General features: G+C 31.7%; 1 protein-coding gene and 1 long non-coding RNA gene across 6 annotated transcripts in view; one reads left to right on the top strand and one right to left on the bottom strand.

Moving 5' to 3' along the window:
* Window positions 1–27,353, bottom strand: part of LOC130677862 (teneurin-a) — a 311,604-nt gene that overhangs the window by 14,119 nt on the left and 270,132 nt on the right. For all 5 annotated transcript variants that reach the window (XM_057484754.1, XM_057484756.1, XM_057484757.1 and 2 more), the window contains 8 exons: window positions 10,201–10,472; window positions 5,436–5,555; window positions 4,682–5,373; window positions 4,372–4,585; window positions 2,925–3,189; window positions 2,656–2,786; window positions 2,329–2,475; window positions 2,049–2,256 (listed from right to left, as the gene is read on the bottom strand). In XM_057484754.1, the coding sequence (XP_057340737.1) occupies window positions 2,049–2,256; window positions 2,329–2,475; window positions 2,656–2,786; window positions 2,925–3,189; window positions 4,372–4,585; window positions 4,682–5,373; window positions 5,436–5,555; window positions 10,201–10,472 (2,049 nt within the window). The remainder of the gene's footprint in view (window positions 1–2,048; window positions 2,257–2,328; window positions 2,476–2,655; window positions 2,787–2,924; window positions 3,190–4,371; window positions 4,586–4,681; window positions 5,374–5,435; window positions 5,556–10,200; window positions 10,473–27,353) is intronic.
* On the top strand, window positions 17,919–18,444 carry LOC130677864 (uncharacterized). Its single transcript, XR_008991725.1, has 3 exons — window positions 17,919–18,026; window positions 18,091–18,262; window positions 18,328–18,444. It is a non-coding gene; the product is annotated as an uncharacterized LOC130677864 (long non-coding RNA).

Raw genomic sequence — 27,353 nt, 5'->3', positions numbered from 1 at the left:
GCGACAATTTAAAAGTTTCATGCATCGGTAAGTGGGTTTCGAGGTATTTCCAAGTATAAAGAAAAACTATTCATTTTTTTACTTGCAGACTTTCCGATTCAAAATATTTTTAAATATAATTTTATATTTTCGGCTGAAAAAAATTAAAAATAACGATTGTTAATGTCAACGTTTGTTTGTTGATTATCAATGTGTTGACCTGAATTGAACTCCGCGAATCGATTTGACTAGACATGTAGCGTGATCATGATTTATATTGACAAATAGAGAATATCGAGCTGTCTTCCGGTGACAGGTAACAAATTGATTGATACTCGTGATATCTTCGGACTTAATTCCCACTCGTTCCCATCACCGTCATTCTTATCACAAAAATAAAAAAAATTAAAAAAAAATAATAAAAAAAAAAAAAAAGATTAATCCAGTTTAAAACTTGTGTCTGTCATCCGGCTGAATCCGAGAATCGAGTCGACAAATTAATCAACTACTGTTCTCAATCTGATCAATACAAACAATTAATTTACCAACTCGATACTCAATTCATTACCATTTGATCCTTTCGCTTTGCCCGATCCTAATTCATGGGCAATTATTATTTATATGTATATATAATAGAAAAAAGTGCACATAATGAAATAGCTAGCATTTATCCGCCATTATTCTTAAAATACTAATCTTAGCAATTTAAAAACTTTAGCCATATAATAATAATAATAAAATAATAAATTAAATAATAATGATAATAATAATAAAAAAATAATAATAATGATATATAACAATACGGAAAGGAACTAATCAAGAAAAGGTACGCGAAAGCAAATGCTAGTTCGTGAATTAATAAAACTTTTTTTTTTTTTTTTTTTTTTTTTTTTAAACTCTTATTTGTCTCATTATTATTTATCAATGACAATTTATTTGCGGACTGAGTCACAAACGGCTATTGGGTGAGTGATATTGGTGATATGGTTTAAGGTTTAAACACATAAGGTTAAAACACTAGACAATTACACGATTCCCCTGAGTACAAATGCAATTTAACAACAGATACGTCTTGGCAATATTAACTTTACACAACTAATTCTATTTTTTATAAAATAAATTTACTATTATTTAAATTAAAATAATTGAATTATTTAAAGAGTTAGTTGTGTATTTAATAGCAATATTATCGAAGCGATCGTCAATGCATTTGAAATCCAGGAGAGGGAAAGGTGGTGGCAGGTTACAAACACTAGGAATCGGATGGTTGGTTTATATGGTTAGAGTTTTTTTTTTAAGGAGCTCCGGTTGGAGTGAGCTTGTCACCACCCAGCGCGGCAGACCTGAGGGTTTTCGACAAGATTCGACAGCGATTTAAAACGTACCATCCCGTGGGACACGTTAAATAAAACTACAGCTAGACGTCCTTCCTACTTGACCGTCCTCCACGACAGAGACTACCGACTACATACACATTTTATTTTTTATTTTTCATTTTTTATTTTTTATGTCCCGTGTACTGAGCAGAGTGTTTCGTTGAGTGTCTTTGTAAATGTCCAAGTAGTTTTTGTAGCTTCGACTCTGGACATCGTTCCCGTAACGATTTTCTGTCTTTAGAAAATTTTAAATCTTACAATGGTATGTTCAATAGTTTTATTTATCAGTAATTTCAATCAAATAAAAAAAAACGCTTTGTTGATTTAATTGATTGTGTTTGTTCCCTGTCGTGAATAATAAAAACAATCGAGTAAAATGACGTCTAGCAAGATATTTAATTAAATAAAATAAATTTATAAATCGCACGCCGCGTGCCTCGAATATTTATTACAAAATCGTGGCAATTATATTTATCATTTATTAATTAATTAATCTACCGCGAGACCTACTGGCAAAAAAAAAATTATTTTATTTTTATTACTTATTTTATAAATATTTTTTAATCTATTCTTTGAAAACTATCAATTTTGAAAAATAATTTTTTTTTTTTTAAATTTTTAAATTTTTTTATAATAAATTATCTTAAAGGTAATCATTTGTACTAATCAAACATAATAAAAAGCTGATCCTACCTTTCGTCATACTCGTCAACGTGGACGTAACTCTGGACGCTTTTCTCCTCGATGAGGAATTTTACGCGCAGCCAGAAGGATGCCGTTACGCTGGGCGGCTGTTTGCGGAGAAGTACTTCTACCGGGTCACTGCTCACTAAGCACATCAAGTGCTTTGAACACGCTGGTTGCGAACAGCATTCGCTGTCGAAACAATCCATCATTCCGTCTATAAAAATAATTACAATAAATAATTAGTCATTGATACAATAAAATAAAATAAAATAATAAAAGTACTTACCATTATTATTATCTATCTCGTCTTTACATTCAGTCTCAAGTTCAATACTGCAGTCTCTACCAGCCCAACCACCAGAACACTCGCAACTGTATTCTCCATTTTGAAGTGTACATATTCCGTGTCTGCTACAACCGTTTTCACATCCAGCTAAAAATTAATAACAATAAATTTAATTTAAAAAAAATTTTTTTTTTTTACTAGAATTAAAAAAAAAAAAAAAATATCTCAATTACTTTTAAAGAAAAATTTTGATCACTTTAGAGGTAAGTTAATTTATTACGGTAAGAATTATTAAATTAGAGAATAAAATAAGAGTAAAGTACTTACGTAAAGTACAGTGGCGTCCGTTCCATCCTTGACTGCAAACACAAGTGCCGTTTTTGCACTGGCCGTGTTCGGCGCAACGGGGGTCGCATGGCTTTTGATCACATTTGGTACCCGTCCAACCGTCGTGGCATCTAAAAAAAAACGTGTCATCATAATCCGTAATAAATTATTTTATAAGAATGAAACGTCAGTGGACCGGCAAAGATGCCAATTTATTGAATCACTTATAAAGTAGATTTAAATTATAAAATTATCTAAAAAGTACTAACTTGCAAAGACCTTGCTCGCATGACCCGTGAGATCCACAATCGAGACTACAACTCGATTGGGAACAATCACCGCCAGTCCAATGCTCCTCGCAGATACAAGCTCCGGTTTCTAGGTCGTAGGACCCGTGGTCTGAACATCCGGGAAGACACTGATAGATCCTCTGGTCCACTTGGTCACATTTTTCTCCCTGCCAGCCTGCTTTGCAGTAACATTTACCCGCGACACACGCTCCGTGGCTGCTACATGTTGGATCTCGACAATCCGCTGTATAGAAAAATTCATTTTATTTATTGGACAGAGCACACTAACTCGTTTAAGTGATTAATCAATTAATGATTAATAGTTAAGTTAATCGTTTAGTCAAATCTAATATTTTATTATAAAAATCTTATAACTATAAAAATGTATTCGTGCCTCCAACTACTGATTAAAGTAACAGACGGAATTAATGGACAAACTTTTTAAATTATTACTCCCCAAGCAATCTTTTTTATTTTTTTTCTATTCCGTCAGTCTCTTTGCCCGCACTAAAGAATTAAACTTTAAGTATTTTTTAAATTTACATTCAAAAGTTATTGTAAAAAAATTATAATTCCAGCTAAACTATTACAGATATGACAAAAATATATATAAGAAATTTTCTAAAATTCTTAATTTTTTGCGGAAAATGAAATTTAAAAATAAATCAAGCTTTTGTTAATTAAAAATGAATTTATAAAATATATTAAATAAATGTATGAGTATTAAATATAATAAGAGTATCATATAAATTTGAATAATAAATCTATCCAGTTGTTATATAGTATTTTAACCATTTTTCCATCCTATACAATGGCCATTGAAATATAATGCGATGGTTATTATTTATTATTATTATATGTATATAACGAAATAAGTAGAGTTAGTATGAATTTGTGAATAGTAGGTTTTATATAATAATATTTTCTTCTTTACATCGTCAGCCATCCGGAATTTATTTCTCGAGTAGTGGAATCGTATCTAACGCGCATCGTATTATGTAAGAGTACGAGTCCGTGTACGAATACGAGTAGAGATTGGGTATGAATGTGGGTGTGGGTGTGGGTGTGGGATAGAGTACAAGAGTGTACCGAGTGACATAACGGTTTCTGCGAAAATCTACCGAATATTTATGGAAATCTTTGCGAGAATAAAATCCACGCAACGTCTGCCTGCCTACCGCCTACTGAATATCACCAACCGAGTTCGGCCACATGTAAATTCGTCATACTCTGAAATTCTCTACTCGGGCATTAATTATAGACCGTGGTCTGCAATATATAATCTTTAACTATACACCCGTCTTAGAAAACATCTCTTTAATCAACAAAATGTTTTTACTATTAGCAAAGAGAGAAAAAAAGTGTCGAGTCGATAATTAATGTTGATGCCATTAAATAAAATAAAATAAAATAAATTAAAACTTACGGTCTCCACAGAATTCACCCTTCCATCCGGGATTACAGACACAAGAGCCACGAACACACTGTCCATGTGAATTGCAATCAGGAACCTGACAATCACCCAGTGGAATGTCACATTCTAAACCTTTCCACCCTTCTTCACAGTGACAAATCCCACCTCCATATTGTCCATGAGATGAACATAGAACTGGACAAACACTTTTGCTGCAATCAGCTCCCTGAAATTTGTGTCAATTAAAAATATATATTTATAATATTTTTACCACACGGTAATTAATAGCAACCAGTGAACGAATTGGTGATGATTTAAATACCTGATAACCATCAATGCAATCGCATTTCCCAAGATAACATGATCCACGTCCAGAACAATCATTAGGACATGTTGTAGAAACACCCTCGGCTTCGGTGACAACGAGCGTAACTTTGTATGGCCGTAACTCATCATTATAAACAGATAGGAACCAGCGTCCGGTATCGAGGTACTGTAATAAACTGACATTGACATACAGTGGTTCGTGTGTTTGCCTCTTCATCAAGATATGCTGGTAGTTATCGATATCATCCTCGTTATCCCGATTATCTGGACTCACACGATCGTCAACAGAGCGTACTTCCTCATGTATAATTGACTCCTCCATAAAACTGACAGCACCGGGTATCACTTGTCGCTTGGATCTCTGATCTACTCTTCCGCCGCGTACAAATTTAACGAAATCATACTGGGTGACACTTGGGGCGACATTACGTCTGCCGTATACAGCAAAATTCGCACTCCAGGGTAGTGTCAAGTTGAGTCTGATGAATGCCGGTTGCTTATTACGGAACTCGGAATGCCAAAAATTGTAGGGTAATATCGTGGCAAAGTGGGCAACATCGTACGCCTTTAGTTCCAAGACTGCTGGCCATTGTTGGGCTGACTGCTGGATCTGAGGGTCACTTTGCTGCTCGCCACTGCTGCTGTCTGAGGCACTCGAGTGCTCCGCCGTGCTCGTTGGAAGGGACTCTGTAAATGATCCGTTGGTTAATGGACCAAAAAATCTATATAGTACAATAAAATATTTTTACCTTCTGTCGGCAGTTGGGTTGAAATCGGATCGTGGATGTTTGTATTCTCGTGGGTAACTGTTTTCAAATCTTGGTCCAAAATACAATTGGCGTTGTCTATTGGCCGCATTGAACTCACGGCTGTAAATATATATAAATAAAACAATAAATAATCGAGTGGCTGATTAAATCAAAGTGTAAATTAAAATCTATTTGGTTTTATAACCAAGCGAGAGACAATTTATGGGAGTTATAAATTAAAAGAATCAATTTAGAGATTAACTGTCGTGGATAAGATAAAGAAGGAGAGAATATAAGGGGAGAATGTCGAGTATTGGTAAGGCAGGAAGATATAAGTGTTAAATGATTACAAGTTGCGGGGCGAGATTAGTCAAGTTCTCAGACTTGATCGACTTGATCAATGGTGACGTCAAAGAGTTTCTTCCGCTCGAAAAATTAAAATATTTAATCTATTGTTGAGACCGTATTTGCTGCAGCAGTCAATCGTATGTCAAAAAAATATATATCCATTGGATAATCCATTAGGATCGTTATCAAAAAGTCGCTCAGGAATGTGTGTGTATGTGTGTTTAAAAATATAAAATAAAATAGCGGGATAGTAAATGCCGAGTGGGCTGACTAGCTTGCGTGCTATTGAGAATCTCAAAAACCATTTGAATCCACATTTTAGCGAACGTTTTGCCGACCTTTTATTTTCAATTTTCATTACACTCTTCTCTCTTTTAAATCTTTTTTTTTTTTTTTTTTTTCTTTTATTTCAATTTCGTTTAATTCTGGCAGTACCCAAACGGCCGGAGGAAAACAAAGGGCTGTACAATGAGATTTGTCGAAATTTCATTTGGATTCATTTCTCTGGTGTACTCTCACTCTGAGTGAATCTCTTTATGTGAAAATTCCAATAATTGTGTACATGTATATACGCCCATGTGTTATCTCACACGTCGGAGAGATTAAAATTTACGCGTAATTTTTTTTTTTTTTCATCCCTTTTATTCACAAGATTATTGATAATTATTTAATTCCACAAGGGTGAGATAATATCTAATTTGATTAAACGTACTTGTAAAAATTAAATTTATCTTTTATTAATTTTGAATGCTGACAAATAGAGCGAATTTTGTAATTTATCAAGTGAGAGCAAAGGAAAGTTCTGGGTAAGGGTGGCAATAAAAAAATTTATTTAGTTTCATGGATATCTTGGTATTGGAAATAAATAAATAAAAGTTAATGATATATAATATGTATAGCTAATATTATATTTTATAAGAGTGAGAATATTGAATTTTATGGACACGGAGGTAAACTTTTAAAGTTTTGACATTTCGTATTTACCAACCAAGGAAATACTGTTTTGTAAAGTTAAAACTAAAAAATAAGTTTACAAGAGCAAGTTTTGGTGTACAGAGTACATGAAGGCCCTTATCGCAAAAGGGGTGAGACCTAAAGATGAAAAGGAAACCGCAGATCCAATACTCGAACGTGTCTGAGTATCCCGACTATATTCCTTTGAGGGTCTGCCCACTGCGTAACTATTGTTAAATTAAATTTCAGTCAACTGTGAATGCACTCATTTGATTTAAACAGAAACTTTGAGTTTTCGTGTGCATTTTTGTTAGAATTTTATAATAAATAAAGAGGATTTTTGATAGATTTGAATTATATATAAGGGATAAGAACGAAGGTAGATGATAGGGAAAAGGAAAGGGAATGTTGGTGAATGTGGACTAAAAGATACTCTGGCTCTAGACTCAAGCAACTTTTTCAATTACATCTACTACAACTATTATATACAGGTATTACTAGAGTTTGAGAAGTTGAGTCTTGATGCAGCAGACCTGGAATCGATGATACCAGAACTAAAATTCCCCAGTTATATTCAATGGATTATCACCGGATAATCCAGCCTTCTACTATTACAGAGTTATCATCTAGCTCAAGCGAGTACACAACTTGCCATTGAAATTTATCCTCTCTACTTTACGTTTTGATCCATTGATCTTTAGATAAGACATACTCAACAAAACTTTTATTTACTTAAAAATAATTATTATTTCAATTGCTACTGCCAACGAATTTAATTTATCATGGTATAAATTTATTACTGAATCCATGGGTACGCCAAGAGGATAAAAAAATAATACAATATTGCTTTTATTATTTGTTGAGATACTACTGAGTTTTACGATTGATACGAGTAAAATTGGAGCGCAGAGTTTGAAATTTCATGGCACATTAAGAGGTTATTTTTCTTTACTTTATTGCAAGCTACCAGAAGCGACAGCACCAATAGCACCAGTAGCACCAGTACCAGAAGTACCAGAAGTACCAGAAGTACCAGAAGTAGCTACTGGCTGGTGAAGAGAGAACTGAATTCCCAACTGCTTCCCTAACCTTTTGCACCTGTGAGTCTCTGTGGATCAATGATTGTAGTTATGGAGGACGTCTGCTGGTGCTGCTGGTGCTGCTGCTACTGATACTGATACGTGCTTCTTGGATTTCGTTACTCAGGGTCAGATAAGCGAGTTTAAAACTTTTTAAAAACCCATTTCTTTGAGTGTTATTTTATAAAAACAAATTACTATTTTATTTCTCTTAACTTCAAAATTATTTACATTCATTCTAAACAATTGAGTTCACGAGCAAGTCATTAAATACTTTTTTTTTTTAGGAAATTTAATTTCCTATAAAATTTTCCTAAAATGTTTTTTTTTTTCGTATTATCGATAGTTGACTCGGAATTTCAATTTAAAGACGGAAAGATTTTAATAGAATGAAAATGAATAAACTTTTCTTATCTACAAATGAGATGCTTTAAATAAAAATTCTGGCGCGAGTATCAAAGATATGATAAAAATGGAAACAAAAAAATTTATATAGAATTTATTTTTCTAGAAAAAATAATTATTTAAATTTTGACGTAAATTCAATAATTTGTGAGTTATCTTGATTGAAACTGTAGCCAAAATGAAATTAAAAAATAGAAAAAAAATATTCAGAATTGAATAATATGTATAAAACTGTCAGTTAAGATAAATAAGTCTAACGTAGTGATTTTTGTAAAAAGTTGTACGCGTAAAGTGAGTAAAGGGAGGGAGTGGAAGAAGGGTGTGGATTAAACGAATGCAACGGCAAACAGCTAGGCAGATTGGATTCTACAGTCGATTTAACAGAATATGCAAGTGCACCAGAAATAACAGTAGTTTTTATATATAATACCGTTTTTGACGGTTTTAAATTCGTAGTTCTGTGACAAGTAAGTAAAGTATATACATAAAGGGTATTATGCTGGTACGGTGTGAGAGCTGAGAGCTGAGAGCTGAGCACGAGTATGAGAAGTATGACAAGTATGAAAAAGGAAGAAGAGGATATGGGCTCATGGTATATTCGTTTTTATCCATTTTCTATGGCTCTTCAATCCCATTTATTTCCATCCACTTTCCTGGGGATAAATCATCCTACCTTATACCTTACAGAACCTTGACCGTCGTCCGGGAGGTCCGGGAGGTCCGGGATTTTCGTATCTGCTCGGACAGACTACCAAATGAGGAAGCTAAATCCTCGTGACATTTTTTTTATCGATCTACCTTTTATTCTTTTAAGTGTTTCATGAAAATTCATCAATTTAACTCCTTTATAAATAATGCCTTAAGCGTTTAATGTTTTGTCGTATCCAAGTGGTCTTTGAATTTCTCTAGCCAACAAATATCATCCTCAATTACCATATTAATTCCACTGTGTTGGCATCGCCTTAATTATTTACTCTTATTTCTCTATTTTATAAATTTAAATTTTACCATTTTCAATACATAAATAAAATATACTTTTTCATTGCTACAAAAGGGAAATCCAAATAAAAAATAACAAACGTGAGGATTTTATTGATGATCAAGCAAAAGAGTGAGTTGAGATAAAAAAAAGAAGCTCCCCAAAATAAAGAAGTGACAGTTGGTACTGTCGAACGGTCAGAACGGTCACTAGTAATCAGAAGTAGGGTCAGTGTGATTGCCACCCGATATAAAATTGTGTCGATTAGTGAGGGTAAATTTTCTTCAAACAATTGCTTGCTTTAATCTAAACTTTTATTTAGCTCCTATAGCTCCAGTTATAGAAATTGTAACTCATGTTTCTCTGCAGCCCATCAAACTTGCCATTCAAAATCCCAAGTGACGATATTCCCAAAATACATTTATTATGTAACCGTTAAATATTCCTCCCTCGTGGTAGTCGGTGGCAACTTTCCGAGTTGGCAGTCTGTGTAAATCGATTGCTGAAGCAAGACGACTAGATCTATTTAAAAGATAACTGAGAAAGTGAGAAGAAAGAGCAAGAGCAAGTATTTAGTGAGCTAGGGCCATCGACCCGCCGATTAAGAAAGCAAGCTTGGGCTCCATCATTAAGCCAAATCGTTAACGGTCTATTGGCTTATTGAGAGCTGCTAAGTCTCGGCGTTTACATGGACGCTCCATTGACAACATACAACTTATGCATAGACCGTTACCCCGCTACTCCACTACCCTCTGCCATCCCCACCCCCCATTGGATTGGTCGTCCCAACGAGAAACGTGACCTCCATTCCCAAAACCATTCCCAAGTCGTTGTACCCTCATAACAGCCAGTTGTACAATCACCAAGTTTTAGGAAACTAAAATAGTAATTTAACGGAAATTTGCTTGTTTTCCTGTTTTGCTGCATTGACAAATTTATTTAATTATACCCTTTTTATTTACGACAATTTATAATCTTGACTTAAATATTTAAAACTTACCAGCAAAGTATGCTAGTATTGCTGTGAGAGCAACAGTGAGAAGGATCAATGCAACTGAGAAACATTTCCAGGAGCATCTGTGCTGACAACGCTTGTCAATGTGGAACCGTGATGGCGAATATGGTGAATAGTGAGGTCCTACTGCTGCACGGAGAGGAAAACTAGGCATCACTAGAGGCTGACCCTGGGCTCCAGTCGTTCCTGTTCCGTTTCCTGGGCCCACCATTCCGCCTAGTGAACCAACGGTCACTTGCTGCTGTGAAGGCGGCATTCTGAAAAATATTACAAAAATTTATTATTAATTATCTCTCGAAGATAGAGATGATGATTTATTTTATTGAGAAGATTATTAACTGTCAAGATAGCGAAAAAATATATTGTTATTGTGTATTAAAGAACTGGTAAGAATAAAAAATATCAAGCTTAAGAGGAGTGATGTGTCGGTAACTTTTTTTTTTCTCCTCAGAATAAAAGCGACAAGATCAAGAAAAAATTTTTTTCAGTCTTTTATAAATCTTTAGAGGGTAGAACGTCTACTTTATACTCTGGTACTTGTTCAAGGGGTGAAGAAAAAAGAGAATTGTCATACGTATCGGAGCTTAAGGGCACGTCGACCCGTGTCACTAGTTTTATCTTCGTCATCGTCGATATTTATGACTAGAGACATTCGACGCTAACGCGTGCACACATTTTTTATTTTTTATTTCTTTAGATCATGTTCTAAAAGGTGTTGGCTAGCTCTGCTATCCGTAAGAAGTGAATAAATATAATTATTGTTCGATAATCGGATGAATTTGTGAATAGAAGTAAAAATTGAATTAGGAAACCGCAACAATTCGAGTATTTCAGTTATGCTTTATAATAGAACCTCATTGAAATTTAATAAATAATATTGGGGAGTGATCGAGTGGTTTTAGTTAACAAGGACGTTAGCTATGGGGTCGCACAATAGTTAAATATTTAATTTTTTTTTAATACCTTAATTTTGTATAGTCATTTTTTATTTTTTTGTTGAATTATATAACGGAATATTTTTTTTTTTGCCGACTTGTTGACCAGTTGTGTTCAGAAGCCTTTGGCTAGAGGAGCAAACCGAGCAAACAAACCCGTAGCTCTCGTCTAACTCAATATAAATTCTGTTTGTCATTAGTTTTATAAATGTCAATTATTTCAAAGAATGTAGTGATAAAAAAAATATAAAATATATATGTATATAGTTGATTAAGTACAAGCCAATATATTTTTTATGAGAAAAAAAATTTGGAACGTGTTTCTGGCAGAGATCCGAATGGCTGCACGTTAAAAGAGACAAAGGACAGAGGGATGAAATGATGCGACAAATAACGTTATTTTTTTTTCTCTCAGTTGATATCATTAACTTGGAAATATAAAAAGTGGTGAGAATTAATTTAGCAAAGCGATTGAGGTTAAGACTGGGTGGTACGAGTGCTAGTGGGATTGTGACTATAATAGTAATAGCCTGACGGTTTGAAAAAGTTTAATGGTGCAATAATAGAAGCATTTCTTTCTTTCTTTCTTTCTTTCCGCGGTTTTTTATTTTATGTATCATTGTTATATTTTTTTATTTTTTATTACACTATTGGAAGATGGCCAGTTCTCCTATCACCTATCGTTTATACTGAGACAAAAGAAATTGCCCGTTTATATTTTGATCCCTCGTAGATTCTGTTGAGATCAATAGTCGCTATATATTTATTTAACTATTTTTTTAAAAATAAATTCTGAAACGTGCTCCGGCAAATTAAATCGAGCTTTAGAAATATAATGATAGATATTTATAATTATTTTTAAAAATGTTTAAGGAATAAACTTATATTTATTTTTACTTCTCTCAAATATTTTTTGATGTATAAATAATTTTTTTATTTTCATAGTTATATTAATAATTCATGTGCGGTTAAAAACTCCAGTGCGTGTATAGTGATAAAAATATGCATCAGAGAAAATAACGACAGGAAAAAATTTAACAAAAGCTCTATACTCTATATATGAATATGTATATATATAATAGTGTTTATACACCATGGATGATGGGTATGGGCGTCGATTGCATCGATGTATAACACCGATTTACATTAATACGCGTTCAACCATACAATCAGGGTGGTCATGTCTATAAAAAAATTTTTGTCGTTTTTTTTTATCGTTTACTCTATTAAGTTATTCGTTATTTTTTTATAGAATCTATAAATAAAATTTTATTTAAGGTAATTAAAAATTATTTTCCGTATGATAAATCAGATAACTCGGTAAATATTAGTTCTTGCAAGTTTATAATCCAGATAAGTTATTATTGGTTGAAACATAATACTCTTTAATCCATTTGGTGAACAAAGTCGGTTACCCAAGAATTGGGTTATATAACATATTTCCTAATCGGTGTGATGAATTAAGTTGGCACTAGTGGGTGTTGGAGCTTTAAAGCCCTCATTTTACCGGGACCTAACAATCTAAAACCCACATACACTCTTATAGTGACACACAGACTTACAGGAAACTAGGATGTCAGATAGTATAGGAAGCTATGGAAACATTTCGGGTCACGATCTCCAGAACATCGTACTAGCAGATGCGTCTTCGCTACCCGTCTGCAGCTTTGAGTTTGCGGATTCTGTAAGTCACGTACCGTGGCATCGTGTACCCACGTAACCACCCCTCGGGGAATTGGTCCAAGTGCACGGAGCAATAATTTACAGAGATGAGTCTACAATGAGTCCTACCATAAGCGACATCTTGGGACTCATTTTTAAATCCTAATTACTTTATTTAATTTCCCACTCACTCAATTATCACTCAGATAAAAATTACCAATAAAATAATAAACTTTAAATGAAAAGAAAAAAAAAACCAATTCGCGTGGCCTAAATTTATCAAAGTCAATATTAAAAGCTAATGGGCATTGTGATGCTGATCCAACCTATATTGCATTGTAAGTGTCGACTGAGTGGAAGATTGAACGATTCAACCACTCAGGACACTTTATTGATATATTTTATATATATATATATAAAGGCATATATGTGATCCAATTAGTTCTGTTGAGTGTAGTGCACATCGGAATAAATTGATATTGAGTTTTTTTTTATTGTTATTTTTATTTTAACAGACATTAAAATTAGATTAATTTATTTTTATTAAGATATTGAACTTTGATTAAAAAAAAAATTAAGTAAATAAATATTTTGATATTGAATTATTTGATATCAGAGGAAGTAAAAAAAAATAAACTAGAGGAAATGGTTTTAATTATTTGATTGCAAGTTAAATTATATTATTTTTAAAATAACAATAAAAGTAAAGGAATTAAAAATGTTTATAACAAAATAAAGAGTTTTTAAATGTAATTGTATAAAGTAATTTGAGTAAAGTGTCATGGTAGGTATCGTTTATTACAAAAGCGGAATTTTTAATAAACATCTGATCCCAACTCACACAGCTGAAATTTTTTTTTCTCCTGTATAATGTACTTTTTTTCGTATTTTCTTAGTATTTTATTTTTTTGGCGAAGAAAAGAAGCGGAAGAAGAGGCATAAAGGCAAGAGTAACTTGAGAGCGTGGATGTCAAAAGAGAGGACTGAAATCGAATCTCGCTGCGAAAGTAGACTTGAGGATGAAAAATTACCAAGACGTATATCTATCTGCCAGCAAGAGATCAGTCTCCTCTTTCTATTCGCCTTTTTGCCCTCTTTATTTTAAACTCATTTTAAAACTATAAATTTTTACCATCTACCTCAACCGTTAACTCTAACTAAAAATTTAAATCCTCTACCTCCAATTAAACTCATTAATTCTCTTCCTTTTAATACTCTGCGTCTGCGCCTGCTAAAAATTATATATATATATTTTTTTATCCATCTTTTTCGACTTGGACATCCCCATTAGATATTATTATCATAAACCTTTGCTTCAATGATATCGATACTCGGTATCATTTACTGAATAATTACTCTACAAGTTGTACAGTAGTTACGTCATTGTTAATAATTTGTTACATTTATTGTCAATACAATGTTGACGTTAATTGAATTTATTTATAAAACGCCTTAGGTGCTACTGAAATATATATAGCTCGTACTATATGTTGTCATATATTAACTTGCATATAGTATTAAAAATATTTAAGTAGCTTTAAAGAAAAAATTAGAGCAACGTAAGTAAGACTTTAAGTGAGTCTTAAAACCCGCAATGTCACTAGCTCATAGAAATTATACACTTTCCAGCTGAAAGTTTTTTTTATTTTACTAGACCTTAAATATTTTCCCGAGTAGTACAATCTCTCGTAACGTAAATCCTCTGTCCTGGAAGTGTTAAATTGATTATGAAAAGAAAAAAAAATTGCAATTGTATGGAACATAATAAAAAATGTTAAATGCGTGTGATGAATTCGTTGAGAAAAAATAAAATATAAATTATTACGGTATTCTTTTATTCCGGGTATAGGTTCTTTATTGCGGATCATCGGAATTGAATAATGCAGATACCGATATACTGAAAGATAAATGCGCTATATCGGATGTAAAACCGATGGCATATATTTATATTGCATTTTTATATATTCAAGTTATAAAATAATATAATGATAAGTTTAATGTATTAGAATTAAATATTTTCGGAAATAGTAAATCAAAATGGATGTCTCGAGGGTATTAAATATAAAATTGTGAAATTATGTTTGTCGGAAAACTATACCGGTACTACTATACGGTGGTAGTGGTGATGGTGAGTTTATCGATACGAGAGAAACGACTGCAACGAGTCATGAACGCTGGCTAATATATCCGTGACAGCGTGAATTCTCAAGTAAAACGTGCCCAAAGACTTGTTGAGTTTTTTAAAATAAAAAATGTCGTAGGGCATCACAAGGTGACTTTTTTTTTTTTTTATTATTATACTTATCACGTACTCGGGTCTCATGTCACTTGGATTAAGCTAAATTATTGGTTTTAAATATTTTTATTTTTTTTTCACTTAATGCCGAGTCTTGGACAAGTAAATTTTTAGCTTTGACCATTAATTAAAGTTGAACCGGTTAAACATGGATGGTTCAATATAAAATCATACAAAGACTTATTTCAAAATATTTTTTTAAAGTTCTTATACTTGGTATATTTGTCATGTAGGTTGAACGTCCAAAAAAACTAAAATAAAAGGAAGAAAAAGAATATATCATTTGAGATCCACAAACTTTGACGATATTCGATCATTCTCAACTCACTGTCGTGCATTTCAACAACGTCAAAAGAAATTTCGTTGTGTTAGCTATGGTGGAAAAAAAGGAAGGTAGTGTTGTCTTGGTACAGTACACTAGGGGAGAATATTACACCACGTGTGCCAGTAATATTACGTGACGACAATGCAAAAATGACAAGTCGACGACTGTGCCACTGTATATAAGTCTCGTTCTTCATATGAGAGCGGGATAAACCGAGGAATAAAGAGCCTACGTGATAAAGATCATGATCCCATCGGTATTTTAGTTTAAATTGTTAAGTAATGTAATTGTCTTGAGCAATAAATTTAATGTGTTCTTTGTCACCATATATACGTATTAGTTTATTGCTACTAATTAGACCGTCTTATGTTTAAAAAATGACTCGTAAGAATTAGAGTACTTATTATTTGGGCAGTTATAGTTTTATCGATAGACATGTAATTAGTATTGAAAAAATATTCGATAACACGGATCTTTATGATTTATTTTTTACTTTGAGCAGAATTTTTTTTTTTTTTTCATTCAGATAGACAATTACATGCCCAGTCGATATGATATCAACAAATATTAAGCACTGATAGTATTAATTGTATAAAAAACATTAAGATTACAACAAATCAATTAATCAAAAGATTATTGTGAGACGATATTTTCAACAAAAATTACTGTTTCACGCACTAAAATATAAAATTAATACAGACTTTTCATAAATAACCGATTTATAAATTAGAAAATTTAATAAAGAGTATTTTTAAAACGTTGATTAAATAATTTTTTAAATCATTATTATCTTTTTTTTTTTTTTTTCTTATTTTTGACTCTTTAGTTATCTGACGATTCCCCTCCTACCAAAACAACACCGTCAAGAATTTTATTCGTTTATTATGATTTTTTAATGTCCCATTCGTTAATCACAAGTCAAGTAAATACAGCGTTAAAATGTGATCGATTATTAACATTAGTATTATATTAACTCATTTCTGAACACTATGTAAGCTGACACTTTAAAAACTTTTTATAAGTAAATAAAAAAAAAAAAATTACAATGTTATTTAAGTGTTTTCTATTATTTAATTTAAACATCTATCGTAAGTTTTTTTATTTAATATAAATTATTAAACAATAAATTTACATATTTTATTTTGCATTTATAGTATTAATTGCATTGACTATTGACATAAAATCAACTACACCAGCAGTTATAATGCAGAATGGCGATGTTCTGATAATACATTGTGCAAATTTTAAAAATAATAAATTTTATTATCCAAAAAATAACAGCCAAGTGAGTTTTTAATATATATTATTACAAATCGATTCACCTTTTTAAAAAAAAACACAATTTTCTCGTAAATGTTCACTTAGAAATGGGACAAGTTAGTAGCCCAGGGCATAACGGTCAAGCAAAATTTTATTTTTGTTTTTCAAATAATTTAATTTTTTAAAATGGTGTTTTATTTTGTCCCGGTTTCCGTTTATTAAAATATTTATTAATGTAAAAATGCTAGATTGTGACATCAGAAGTTAAAATAACACGATTTAATGAAAATAATAAGGAAATTGGTGTACTTGAGAGATTTAAAACAGTTTACGGAGATACCGGATGGTACGGATGCATTGAATATAATTCTTATGCAACTTTCAATGACAACAGTTCCAATAATTATTGGGTATACGTCTACGTAACATGTGAGTTTTGTTTCTCAAATAATTTATAAAAATAAAAAATATTAATTAAATTATACAAATATTTATTTTTAGCGAAGGAACGTTTGTTTGTAAATAAAAATAATAAAATAAATTATTTGGAAAGTACGACAGATGATAATGTTACGATACCATGTCGTCCAACTTCACCGTTTTACTCAGTGCATTTGCTTCACAATAACAATGTAAGACTTTTATAATTCAATTAGTTATCAATACATATTTAAATAATTGGATACCAAAAAACCACTTTTATTTTTGTACTGCTAGAAATTTTTTCGAGTTTAAATTACTGGAGCTCTCAAACAATATTTATAATAAAAAATATCATGTCAATAAACTCTTTAAAAATTTATTGAACTTAAGGGGTACATTTAAAACTAAAATTAACTTAAATTAAAAATTTTATTAGCTTACTTTTTATAAAAACTTATCGTACAATGACTTGTGATTTAAAATCCTTGAAAAGATTTCAAATAATAATTATATTTTGTTTATTTTAGGTAATTAAAAATAACGAAGAATTATTTTTTAATCCAAGAACTGGATTTGTCTTGAATAATTTGGGAATAAGAAATGGTGGATACTATTCATGTGAAACTAAATATGAAGACAATACTGATCAAGTTTTTTTTTTTCTTTACATAAAAAGTAGGTTTATAAATTATTAAGTTTGTTAAAAAAAATGCATTTATGTTTATGTATATATATAAACAAGTGATAAATAATAATAAAATTAGGTAAATTAAAAAATGTAAATCAGCCAATCATAATAAATGACGGATCACTGGACCACGTGGCTGAAGGTCAAGTCTTAGTTGTCAATTGTTCTGTTGAAATAGATTCAGATATATTGTATAGTTTATACTGGACTAAACCTAACCAGGTATGTCTTTATATTTATGTTTATGTTTACAGTGACAATAGTCCTTTAATTAATTTTATTTTAGGATCGACGGATGACAACGAGGTTTTTAAAAAAACCTTTGGGCGTAACTTATTATCAAGCTTCGAGTGAATTGATGGTTAGTGATATCTCTAAAAGTGATCAGGGTGAATATCGATGTTGTATTAATTCTGGATACATCAAAAAATGTGATACAAAAAATATAACTGTAAATGGTAATTTTTTTCCGCAGAAATCAGTAATTACAAAATTTAATTATAATTTTCGTTAAATTCCACAGATTCTCAACACTAATGTTTCAACATAAAATATAAAGATAAGGATGAAAATTTTTCTAAGGAATGTCATAAAACATTAGTATTAATGACGAAAGTTGATGAAATTTAGATGCAATGAGCAAAATAAAAGATTTATATTTTGTGATTAATAATTGTCAATAAGCTCAATACTATAATTATCATAAAAAGTAAATATATTATTTTGTAAGATAGTTTATAGTTATTTTTATACGTACTTATAAAAATGTAAAGTTACAATAAAAAATAAAAAAATAAAATGGCAAGTCAGTGAGTCGTAAAGTAAAATTTCCTCAAAATCAGTGAAATGTGAAACAGCAAATGACATTTCTCGTTTTACCATCCCGGATAACGCGTCCTCGTCATCTTTTCCCCATACACACTATTATTTCCCGGATTATTTTTTTTTCAACATCGTTTGCTCTCGCAAAAGTATACTTATAATAATGACACTGATGTCTTCGAGCTTACCGCCCTGCTCTTCTTTGCACTCCAAGGACTCGACATATTTCTTATATACATATATATATCTTGACGTATTTTACCATCCAGTCCAACTATTTTTCTTCGTTAACGCACGGATGACACGAATAAATTCACATCCTTCGGGAGCCATCAACAATCTTACAATAAACTCGACTCTGCTCTAAGAGATCTAATGTCCTGTCATACTCTATATTCATTAAAAATTAAATCTATAAGATTAATATAACACACACTAAAAATGTTAATCTGGGGGCATAAATAAAAAACAACAACAATATTTAAATACTTGGGATAAAAATTTTCTAAAATAAACTACACTAATATTTTATAAAATAAATCTTGAGGATTTAAGATATCGAGGGCTGTCCCGAGAGACCAAAAAAATATCTACCGCAATCACGGTCAGTCAATATAAACAAGTGTGTGTGTGGGTAAAAGCATTTATGTTCGCGTGAGTGCTGGAGAAATAGAGCTCGGGTTCGAGAAAGAATAAAAGTATAAGAGACAGTAATAGAAGGAAAATATAAGGGGTAGGTATATTTGAGACATGGAAGTAAAAGTTATAAAATAGTAAATCTAATTTGCTATTGCTGCATTATCTATTGACTTTTGGACCTTCTGCTTGTGCGCGTCAACCTACATATCCTTTACTACTTACTTGTAGGTATATATATTTTTTTTTTTTATTTTTTTTTCTACTCCTTGGGCTTTCTCGAGCGTGATGGGAAAGCTTCTCTATCGATTACGCGTCTCGGAAAGCTCGCGAGGGAAATCGAGCAAGACTTGTCTCTAGATAGATACAACTCAGCTCCAGCCTCACTATCACAATAACTAGATTAGTTTTTTTAAACACACACACACACACACCAATAATATTTAACTTAATTTATTAAATTAAATATTTATTGAGTTCAATAGAGTTGTCAATAGTCATGTAATAGATTGGCAATAAATAAAACACTATAATAATTTGACATAATCTCACGTTTTATAAAACTTTAGATTCGATCAATCCGTGAGTCGAAAGACAAGAAGATTGAATTTCATTTCCTAGAGCTAACATAGGGGGTACAAGAGAGATAGGCAGATAGAGAGGTAGAGAGGGAGACAGAGAGGGTGGTACCGATGCGGCTCGTTGCCGATGGAATATATATTTTATATAACAGTGCGGCGGGCGCCTGGTGGCAGCCATAGGATGGCATTGGGTATGCTGGAGTGGAGAACCCGAGCCAACCCCGTCGGGGCTGAAAAGCGCAGAGTGGAAGAGAAAAGGGAGAAGTCTTTGTTATTCGGGTTGCGCGACGTCGGCAATTTCCACCGGAATCGCAATAATTGCTAATAGTTAGCGCGCCGTGCGGTGCATTTCTCTTTCTTTATTATTTTTTTTTCTTTTTCTCTCTCATTACCAGCCAACTTTAACTGACTACATTCTCTGAGACACAGCACTCTATACAATTTATACTGAAACAACCTTATTAAAGTTAAAACCGATCTCTAGTCAGATTTCACACAAATATAGTCGATTATTGTTATTTACATTTTTTTTTTTTAATGACACGTCGGACGAATTAAAGTCGAACTGAGTTGTGAGTCGAGTTGAAGATGGGAATTAAACGTCAGATATATAAAGAGATAGTTTATATTGGGATAAAAAAAATAAAACCAAGAGGGTAAGAGTAAAGAAGAATGGAGTGAAAGAAAAAAAAGGTAGTATTTCGCTGGTCTCGTATTTCCTAACAACTAACAAGAAGCTTTCACGCTCGTTTCACGACGGTAAGCATCCCGACGGGTGGTCCAGTCCTCAGCAAACACACCGGGGATGGTCCGAAGCATCGATGCAGATAGTGCCGTTGAGAATGAACAGACTAGAGTGGAGTAGAGGCTAAAAGAGAAAAAAAATAAAAAAAAATAACCGAGAAAGAGATAAAGAGTAAAAAAAAAAATGTTGAAAAAGCAAGATGAAGATTCGCCAGCGAGATCCCCTCATCGGGTCTTCGATCCCACCTGCCGTTTCTCGTGTTTTTATACCGCATCCACTTGACTGAAATTCGTCATGGCACTTGATTTTTGAGAATCCCTCAGTACTTGCTGATAAAATTGTTTAGTCTGTTCGAGATCTGTTCTTTTTCAGAAAAGAGTTGCACTGAGAAGTATAACAGAAAACATTTTTTTCGAGCCATTTTTCCCAGTACCTAATGTATTGCGGTCAAAGTTTATAGAGTTAAATTATATAGTTATGCCGGAAGCTGTATCTTATAATGTAATTGTAACAGTTGTTAGTTGTATTACTGGTTTAGCTTCTGGTTACTGCACCCTAGACCCACCTTAAATTTCCGCAGGACAGTCTTGATTGCATTATAGTACATTACACTGCATATATATGTATGTATGTATGTATGTATGTATGTATGTATATTTATTAAATATAAATGTAGGGCAAATAAAATAACCGGAAATGCCAACGACCTCTCACTCATCTTCATTTAAACACTCATTAAAATTACCGGGAAAATAAACCCTCTCTAGACTTATTTTTTTGCACACCTCAAACGCGAGCTTTTGATTTGTTGCTCTGAGTTGCTTGAGTCCATTTATTCACCATAAATTTTCCTACTCTTATTTTTCTGCTTTTAAACAATTTAATACGTAAAGATAGATCTACGCATCCCGCAGGAAGTCGAACTTGCCAATAAAAAATACCAACTTTTTATAGAGAATTTAATTTCTGAAAGAATTCTTCCAAGTTGTTGAATCATGCCCGGCAGTATTTTAAATTATCCAAGGATAAGTTATGTAAATTGCAAAAAGATTTATGCAAAGTACACATTTTAATATGATTCTTAAATATTTATTAAATAAATAATGCGTATAGTGAATAGAAAAAAAAAAAAAAAAAAAAAAAAGAGTTGAGTGACCTGAGGGAAAAAAATGTCAAGTTGAGGCAAGAGAAGAGGCTGAGAGAGGTTTTATAGGAAATGAAAAAAAAGTAGTTTATTTTTGAGACTCAATGAATAAGGGAGTTCCCGGATGGAACTGAGCTGAGGGAAATGTGTCTGGGTTGTTTTAATCTCTGAGGATAGAGTAAGAACGGAAGTGAGCCCGAATAAGAGTTGAGAAGTAAAGGGACTGAGAAGTAGTGAGTTAACGCTCACGCTCGGAGAGAAAATACCAGTGGACTGTACACTTAATCTTACACATGCGTTCTGCAATTAGCTACCACTCTCGCTCGGATGCAATAGTTTATGTTTAAATTTCAAAGAAACTCTTACCATCCTTAAAACTTTAACAAATTTTTTTTTTTTCTTATTTTCATCTCTGCTCATGATTAAGTATGACAACTAAACAGTTATCATATTTAAGTCACAATAGCATTCGCTTTTTATTTGTTACTTTCTTAAGACTGGTCACATTTAGAGTTTTGTCAGGATTGTGTGACTCATCGGGTGGTCATTATTATCTTGATCTATTTACTTAGCCGTTCATAGATAGGCGTGGTTATATATTTATATATGACAAATAGACGAAAAGGCATTTAGATGTAAATCTTGAATTTAGTATACATTGCTTCTTCATAATCGTCAATTGCCTAATTAGAATTTCAATAAAGATTTAACGATAAGATAATTTATTTTAAACTTTTTTTTGAATACACTTTTAAAAATAATGCTGAGTCAAAAGCTAACCATAACATAAATAAATATAAGCCCATAGAAATTTTTTTTAAATTTATTATTTTTTTCACTCTCCATTTTGTTTAAAAATTAATAAAATTTTTTAGACAAATAATAAATGATTGTTTTTTTATAATAAAAAACAGAGAAAGTTTGTTATCCATCAGTAACTGTAGGCCAGAGAGTAATAAATCAGCGTAACCCTGGATGCTGAAGACAAGAGTTTGAAGAGGGGGTTCATGTGTCGGTAAACTGCAACGCGAGATACAAAGCTACCGAACATAGAAATACAGGAATACGAGAAGGCTTTTTCGAAAGCTACTACATGCTCGTTAGTTAACACGCATTCTACATCCACAATAATACTACGCATTGTTATGCCATTCGTCTCGGATTCTTCATGTTTAGTTAGTTTAGTTTAGAATTTAGTGAGGTTTTGGAATCACAAATGGAACGCCCGTCCTCGGTACTGTTTGTGTGTTGGGTCTGTATCGAATCAACACAATGCCGATTATAGATCTATTCGTCGACCGGTAATAGAATAGTTCCTTTGTCATTATTACATAGTCAACAGACTCTACATGATACTCTATCAAACAGTAATAAATCTATATTGTATATATGTATATATCTTTTTTTTTTTCGGATTCAGAAAAAAAAAAAATTGATATTCCTTTGAGTACGAGGGCCAAACAATTTAATGTATACGATTTTTCTATACACATGATGTGTACTCAGCCGATAAATTTTTTATTCCTTCAAGAGTATTCAATAATTCAGACTTTATACATACGTCATATATTTACGAGGAACACATTATTTATACACGTTAAAAGCAGTTACATCCCTCAATACACTCGTATATGGAAATACAACTGAATAGATAGACATGGAAATGTAAACTATTCAAATTCATATACTTTTAGTTGTTTTCTTGTGTTATAACTAAATCCGAAATAATATTATTGTCAAGCTATACAGATACAAAAATGGATTTTTATGTTTTTCCTTGATCATCTATTTATACGATACCACGTTTTTTTTTATTGGAATAAATTTATCTTGAATTTTTTTGTTTTTATGACGAATAATTGAAAATATTTAAAGCTACCGATTCAATTTGACGTAAGGAGGAAATAAAATTTCGAGTCAAAGCTAAAAGTGCCTGGAGTTAAAAAAATTGTAAATTTAACAAAAATTGTTAACTTCTGATTAGTGATTGTAGAAATCACATCCTTAGTGACGTTCCATTGTTAAATAAATTGTTTATCCATTTTTCGGAGTAAAAAATCAATAGTATTTGATTAAAATAGCTCTAGAAGTAAAATTAAGTTAAAATAAAATTTATCTATCGAAGCAAAAATTTTTTTTGCCTCTTAAAAATAAAAATAAAAAAAAAACTCTAGTACCTCACATGCACTCAGCGCTTTTCAGACACGACTAAAGTTATCGTATTTTCCGTGCCGGAAATGACGGAAATCCAGAGCCACGATGTAGTGATAGAGTAAGCGCGTAAAGATCCTCAGATGGAAGTTTTAAAAAATTTATTTACTTTTTCTTTGTAAAGTTATAAATTTTTATTTGAACTTGCCAAGCTTAAGTTAAAATAAATATATATAGAGTACTGAGAGAATGACGTTTCTATGAATGGTTTCTTTCATGACTATAACGAGTCGTCTTCCGATCTCATATCATAAATGAATGCTCTTCCATTAGCTCTACGTGTTGTAGCATTACATGTAGTTGTGAGTACGACGTGCAATGACCGCATCGCCGTGCTGGCAATTAATTTTTCCGATGTATATATAGTACCGAGGGTGTCCACACGAGTGCTCGAAAAAGAATATTTATTGTCAGGGAAAGAGATGCAAGGCCGATTAGTTAGAACGTACATCAGTGACACTCGAAAAAAAAAATATATATATACATAAAATAACCATATCACGTTTTTATTCATTTTTATTTTCTTCACCGCAATACTTGTCCTAGACAATTAATTTACTTTCATATAACGCACTCGTGTGTAATTGTTTGTGACATTTAATATATAATCACGATTAAATGTCAACCGACAGACAGAATTATAATTTTTTTATCAATTTTTAAAATACTTGAGACCAAAAAAAGAATTTACTACATCCAATAAAAGTCAAATGAAAATTATCAGGTCATTTAAACAAACTATTGTCAGATGATTTATTCATTTTCTTTTTTTTTTCATAGACTAAGTCGTTTAAAAATAATTCATTTATCGATAGTGAAAATTTTATATTTTTGTTCAATTATAAAATATTTTTGACTACAGAAATTAGGAGCCCATAAGATGATTAATATGATTATAATAAAATTTTTTACAAAACAGAAAAATATTGACAGGTAAATATTTTTTATTAAATGTATATTATATATATGTATTTTTTTTTTTTTGGTTTAATATAAAACGGAGTATAACCTTTGGCACATTTGAAATATGATATTTGGCTTTGGATTTAAATCCAGTGAAATTCGTTTCAAGGAAGCTGCACAAGACTATTTCCCGGTACCGCCTTTGTATCTGCCCGTCGAGGAGCGGGGGCTTAAGACAGAGATAGAGAAAAAAAAGATAAAAAGAATGAAAGACAAGATAGGATGGTTGGTAAGGAAGATCGATTCCTGCGTCCTGTTGAGTTTGCTGAGTGAGATAAAAAAATAAAAAAGAATCTAAAAAACCCTCGGAAGAGGCTATATGAAAGAAATGAAACCAAACACTCTAGACTTTTCAGAAAGACTTAATAAAATTTAAAGAGAACTCTATATGTCAGTCATCCACTACTGAAATATCGACTTAATGATTTCCTTTAGTATTTTGATGATGATCAAATAACAATATTTTTCCGTAATTTAAGTGGTCATGCAATAAATTATTTTTCGAATATAAATAATGTATGCGGCTCAAGAGTACGACGAGGTGAGTCCACGGAATTTAAAGTGGCTGTGAATTAGACAAGACGAAAGACAAATGGACGCGTCGTCAAGACTCGGTGATGATGTTTCGTTGGTAAAGAGGAAAGTGTGTGTTCATGTCAACTGGTCATCTGAATGTCATTATCGTTCATTGGTTGTCAGAGTGTAAAATGTTTTATGTAGACCCACTCATAAATTATTTTAACCATGACTAACACATTCGTATGACCGCGCTCGAGAAACATGTCACTCTTCATAAAACTCAATCTTTGACAATATAAATTCTGACGAATCATTAATCAAATAGATTTAACTAAAAGATATACAAATTATAAATCCATAGACTTTTATTTGTTTAAATTTTTTTTATTCTATTCATTCAGTTAGTCGGTTTGAATATTTTTTTTTTTATTTTTTTCTAAACCACTAGAAGAGAAACTGGAACAGAATCGTACACTCAAGGGTCTAATAGACAAACTTGTAATTACTTTAGAAGGAATTTAAGTTTGTTTTATTTTCTATTGGATTTACAGTCATGTGACCCATTAGATTCTTTTCTAACTCATTAAAATTTAATTCAAGTATTGATTAATTCTGTAATATTCTGAGATAAACTTGTTTCCATTTAATAGACGTCATTAATTAAAAATAATGACGCTCGGAGATTTCACTAAAATCGTATTGTGCTTTTTTGCAAAAAAAATAAACGTTTTAATAACGTCAAATTATTTTGTTTATTGTAAAAAAAAAATAATTAAAATATGAGTTAAATTAGCACCCCTATAAAGAGTAACTATCAAAATTCATTCATGTTGATGAGGGACGAAAAACTAAATTTAATAGACGCCGAAAAAAAGCTTAGCCGTATTCTCGAGAGACAGTAATCCACGAAATCACCCCTTTTTGCACCCCTCGTTATCCTAATATCGCAATATCATTTTCAGATAAAAACTTATTAAAATTCCAGCCATTATTGTTTTCAAAAAATTAAAAACAAATGTTTGTTTTTTTGACCTGCGCCCAGGCTCATAATTTAAAAAATTATATTTTTTATCTACTCAACATACATAACTGTCTGGGTTTATTATAAGAAAAGTCGAGTGTTTTCAACTCAATAGTCTTCCAAGTTAAAAAGGTAGAAAAAAAAAAAGTTTACGCAATTACGCCCACTAATGATGCAATTATATTGATGAATGTAATATAAAATATATGAATAAAATTTATCTGAAATAAATGATCATTAATTAGCTGTCAATATTTATAAATAAATCGGTTTATTTAACGGTAATTGTACTTTCTAATGAGTAATTAGTCTGCAAATTGATAGATTGGCTGATAAAAGTCTAGCCAAAGTCCAGTGGGCAACACAAAAGCTTAATGATTATACAAATTAATCTTAATTGGTTAAAGTGGATCTGAAGGGACAGATAAACTATATCTCATATACTAATTCTCTTGTAACAAATGATAAAATGATAAATTATAAATATTATTAGCTAAGAGACTTATTTAATTAAAATATTGGTTACACATAAAATTAAATAGCCTTGGAGTAGGAAAACCGCCTATTGAATTTCCTAGTTATGTTTTTATTTAATATTCTCTTATTATGGGAAAAGGTAATATTAGTTTTGGCGTCCATCCAGAAGTTTACTGTGAATATATACTTACTGAATACCCTGTTACTGTACTCTGTGCTCTAGAGCTGTGCTTTACTACTTTAATAATATACTACACTACATATATTTTGTCTTATCTACGTGGAGATTACCGAGTGTTATATGAAATAAATTAGCTAATGTCTCAACCAATTTCATACCCATTTTTAAAAAACTCCATCAACTTTTCACGCGTAATAAAAAACATTAAAAGTTATTTTAATTTAGCTTGGGTTCATTGATCCTGATCTT

The sequence above is a fragment of the Microplitis mediator genome, chromosome 11, assembly GCF_029852145.1.
Source record: "Microplitis mediator isolate UGA2020A chromosome 11, iyMicMedi2.1, whole genome shotgun sequence".
NCBI lineage: Eukaryota > Metazoa > Arthropoda > Insecta > Hymenoptera > Braconidae > Microplitis > Microplitis mediator.
Note: the sequence above shows the minus strand (reverse complement) of the source record. Positions and strands in the feature narration are given on the sequence as shown.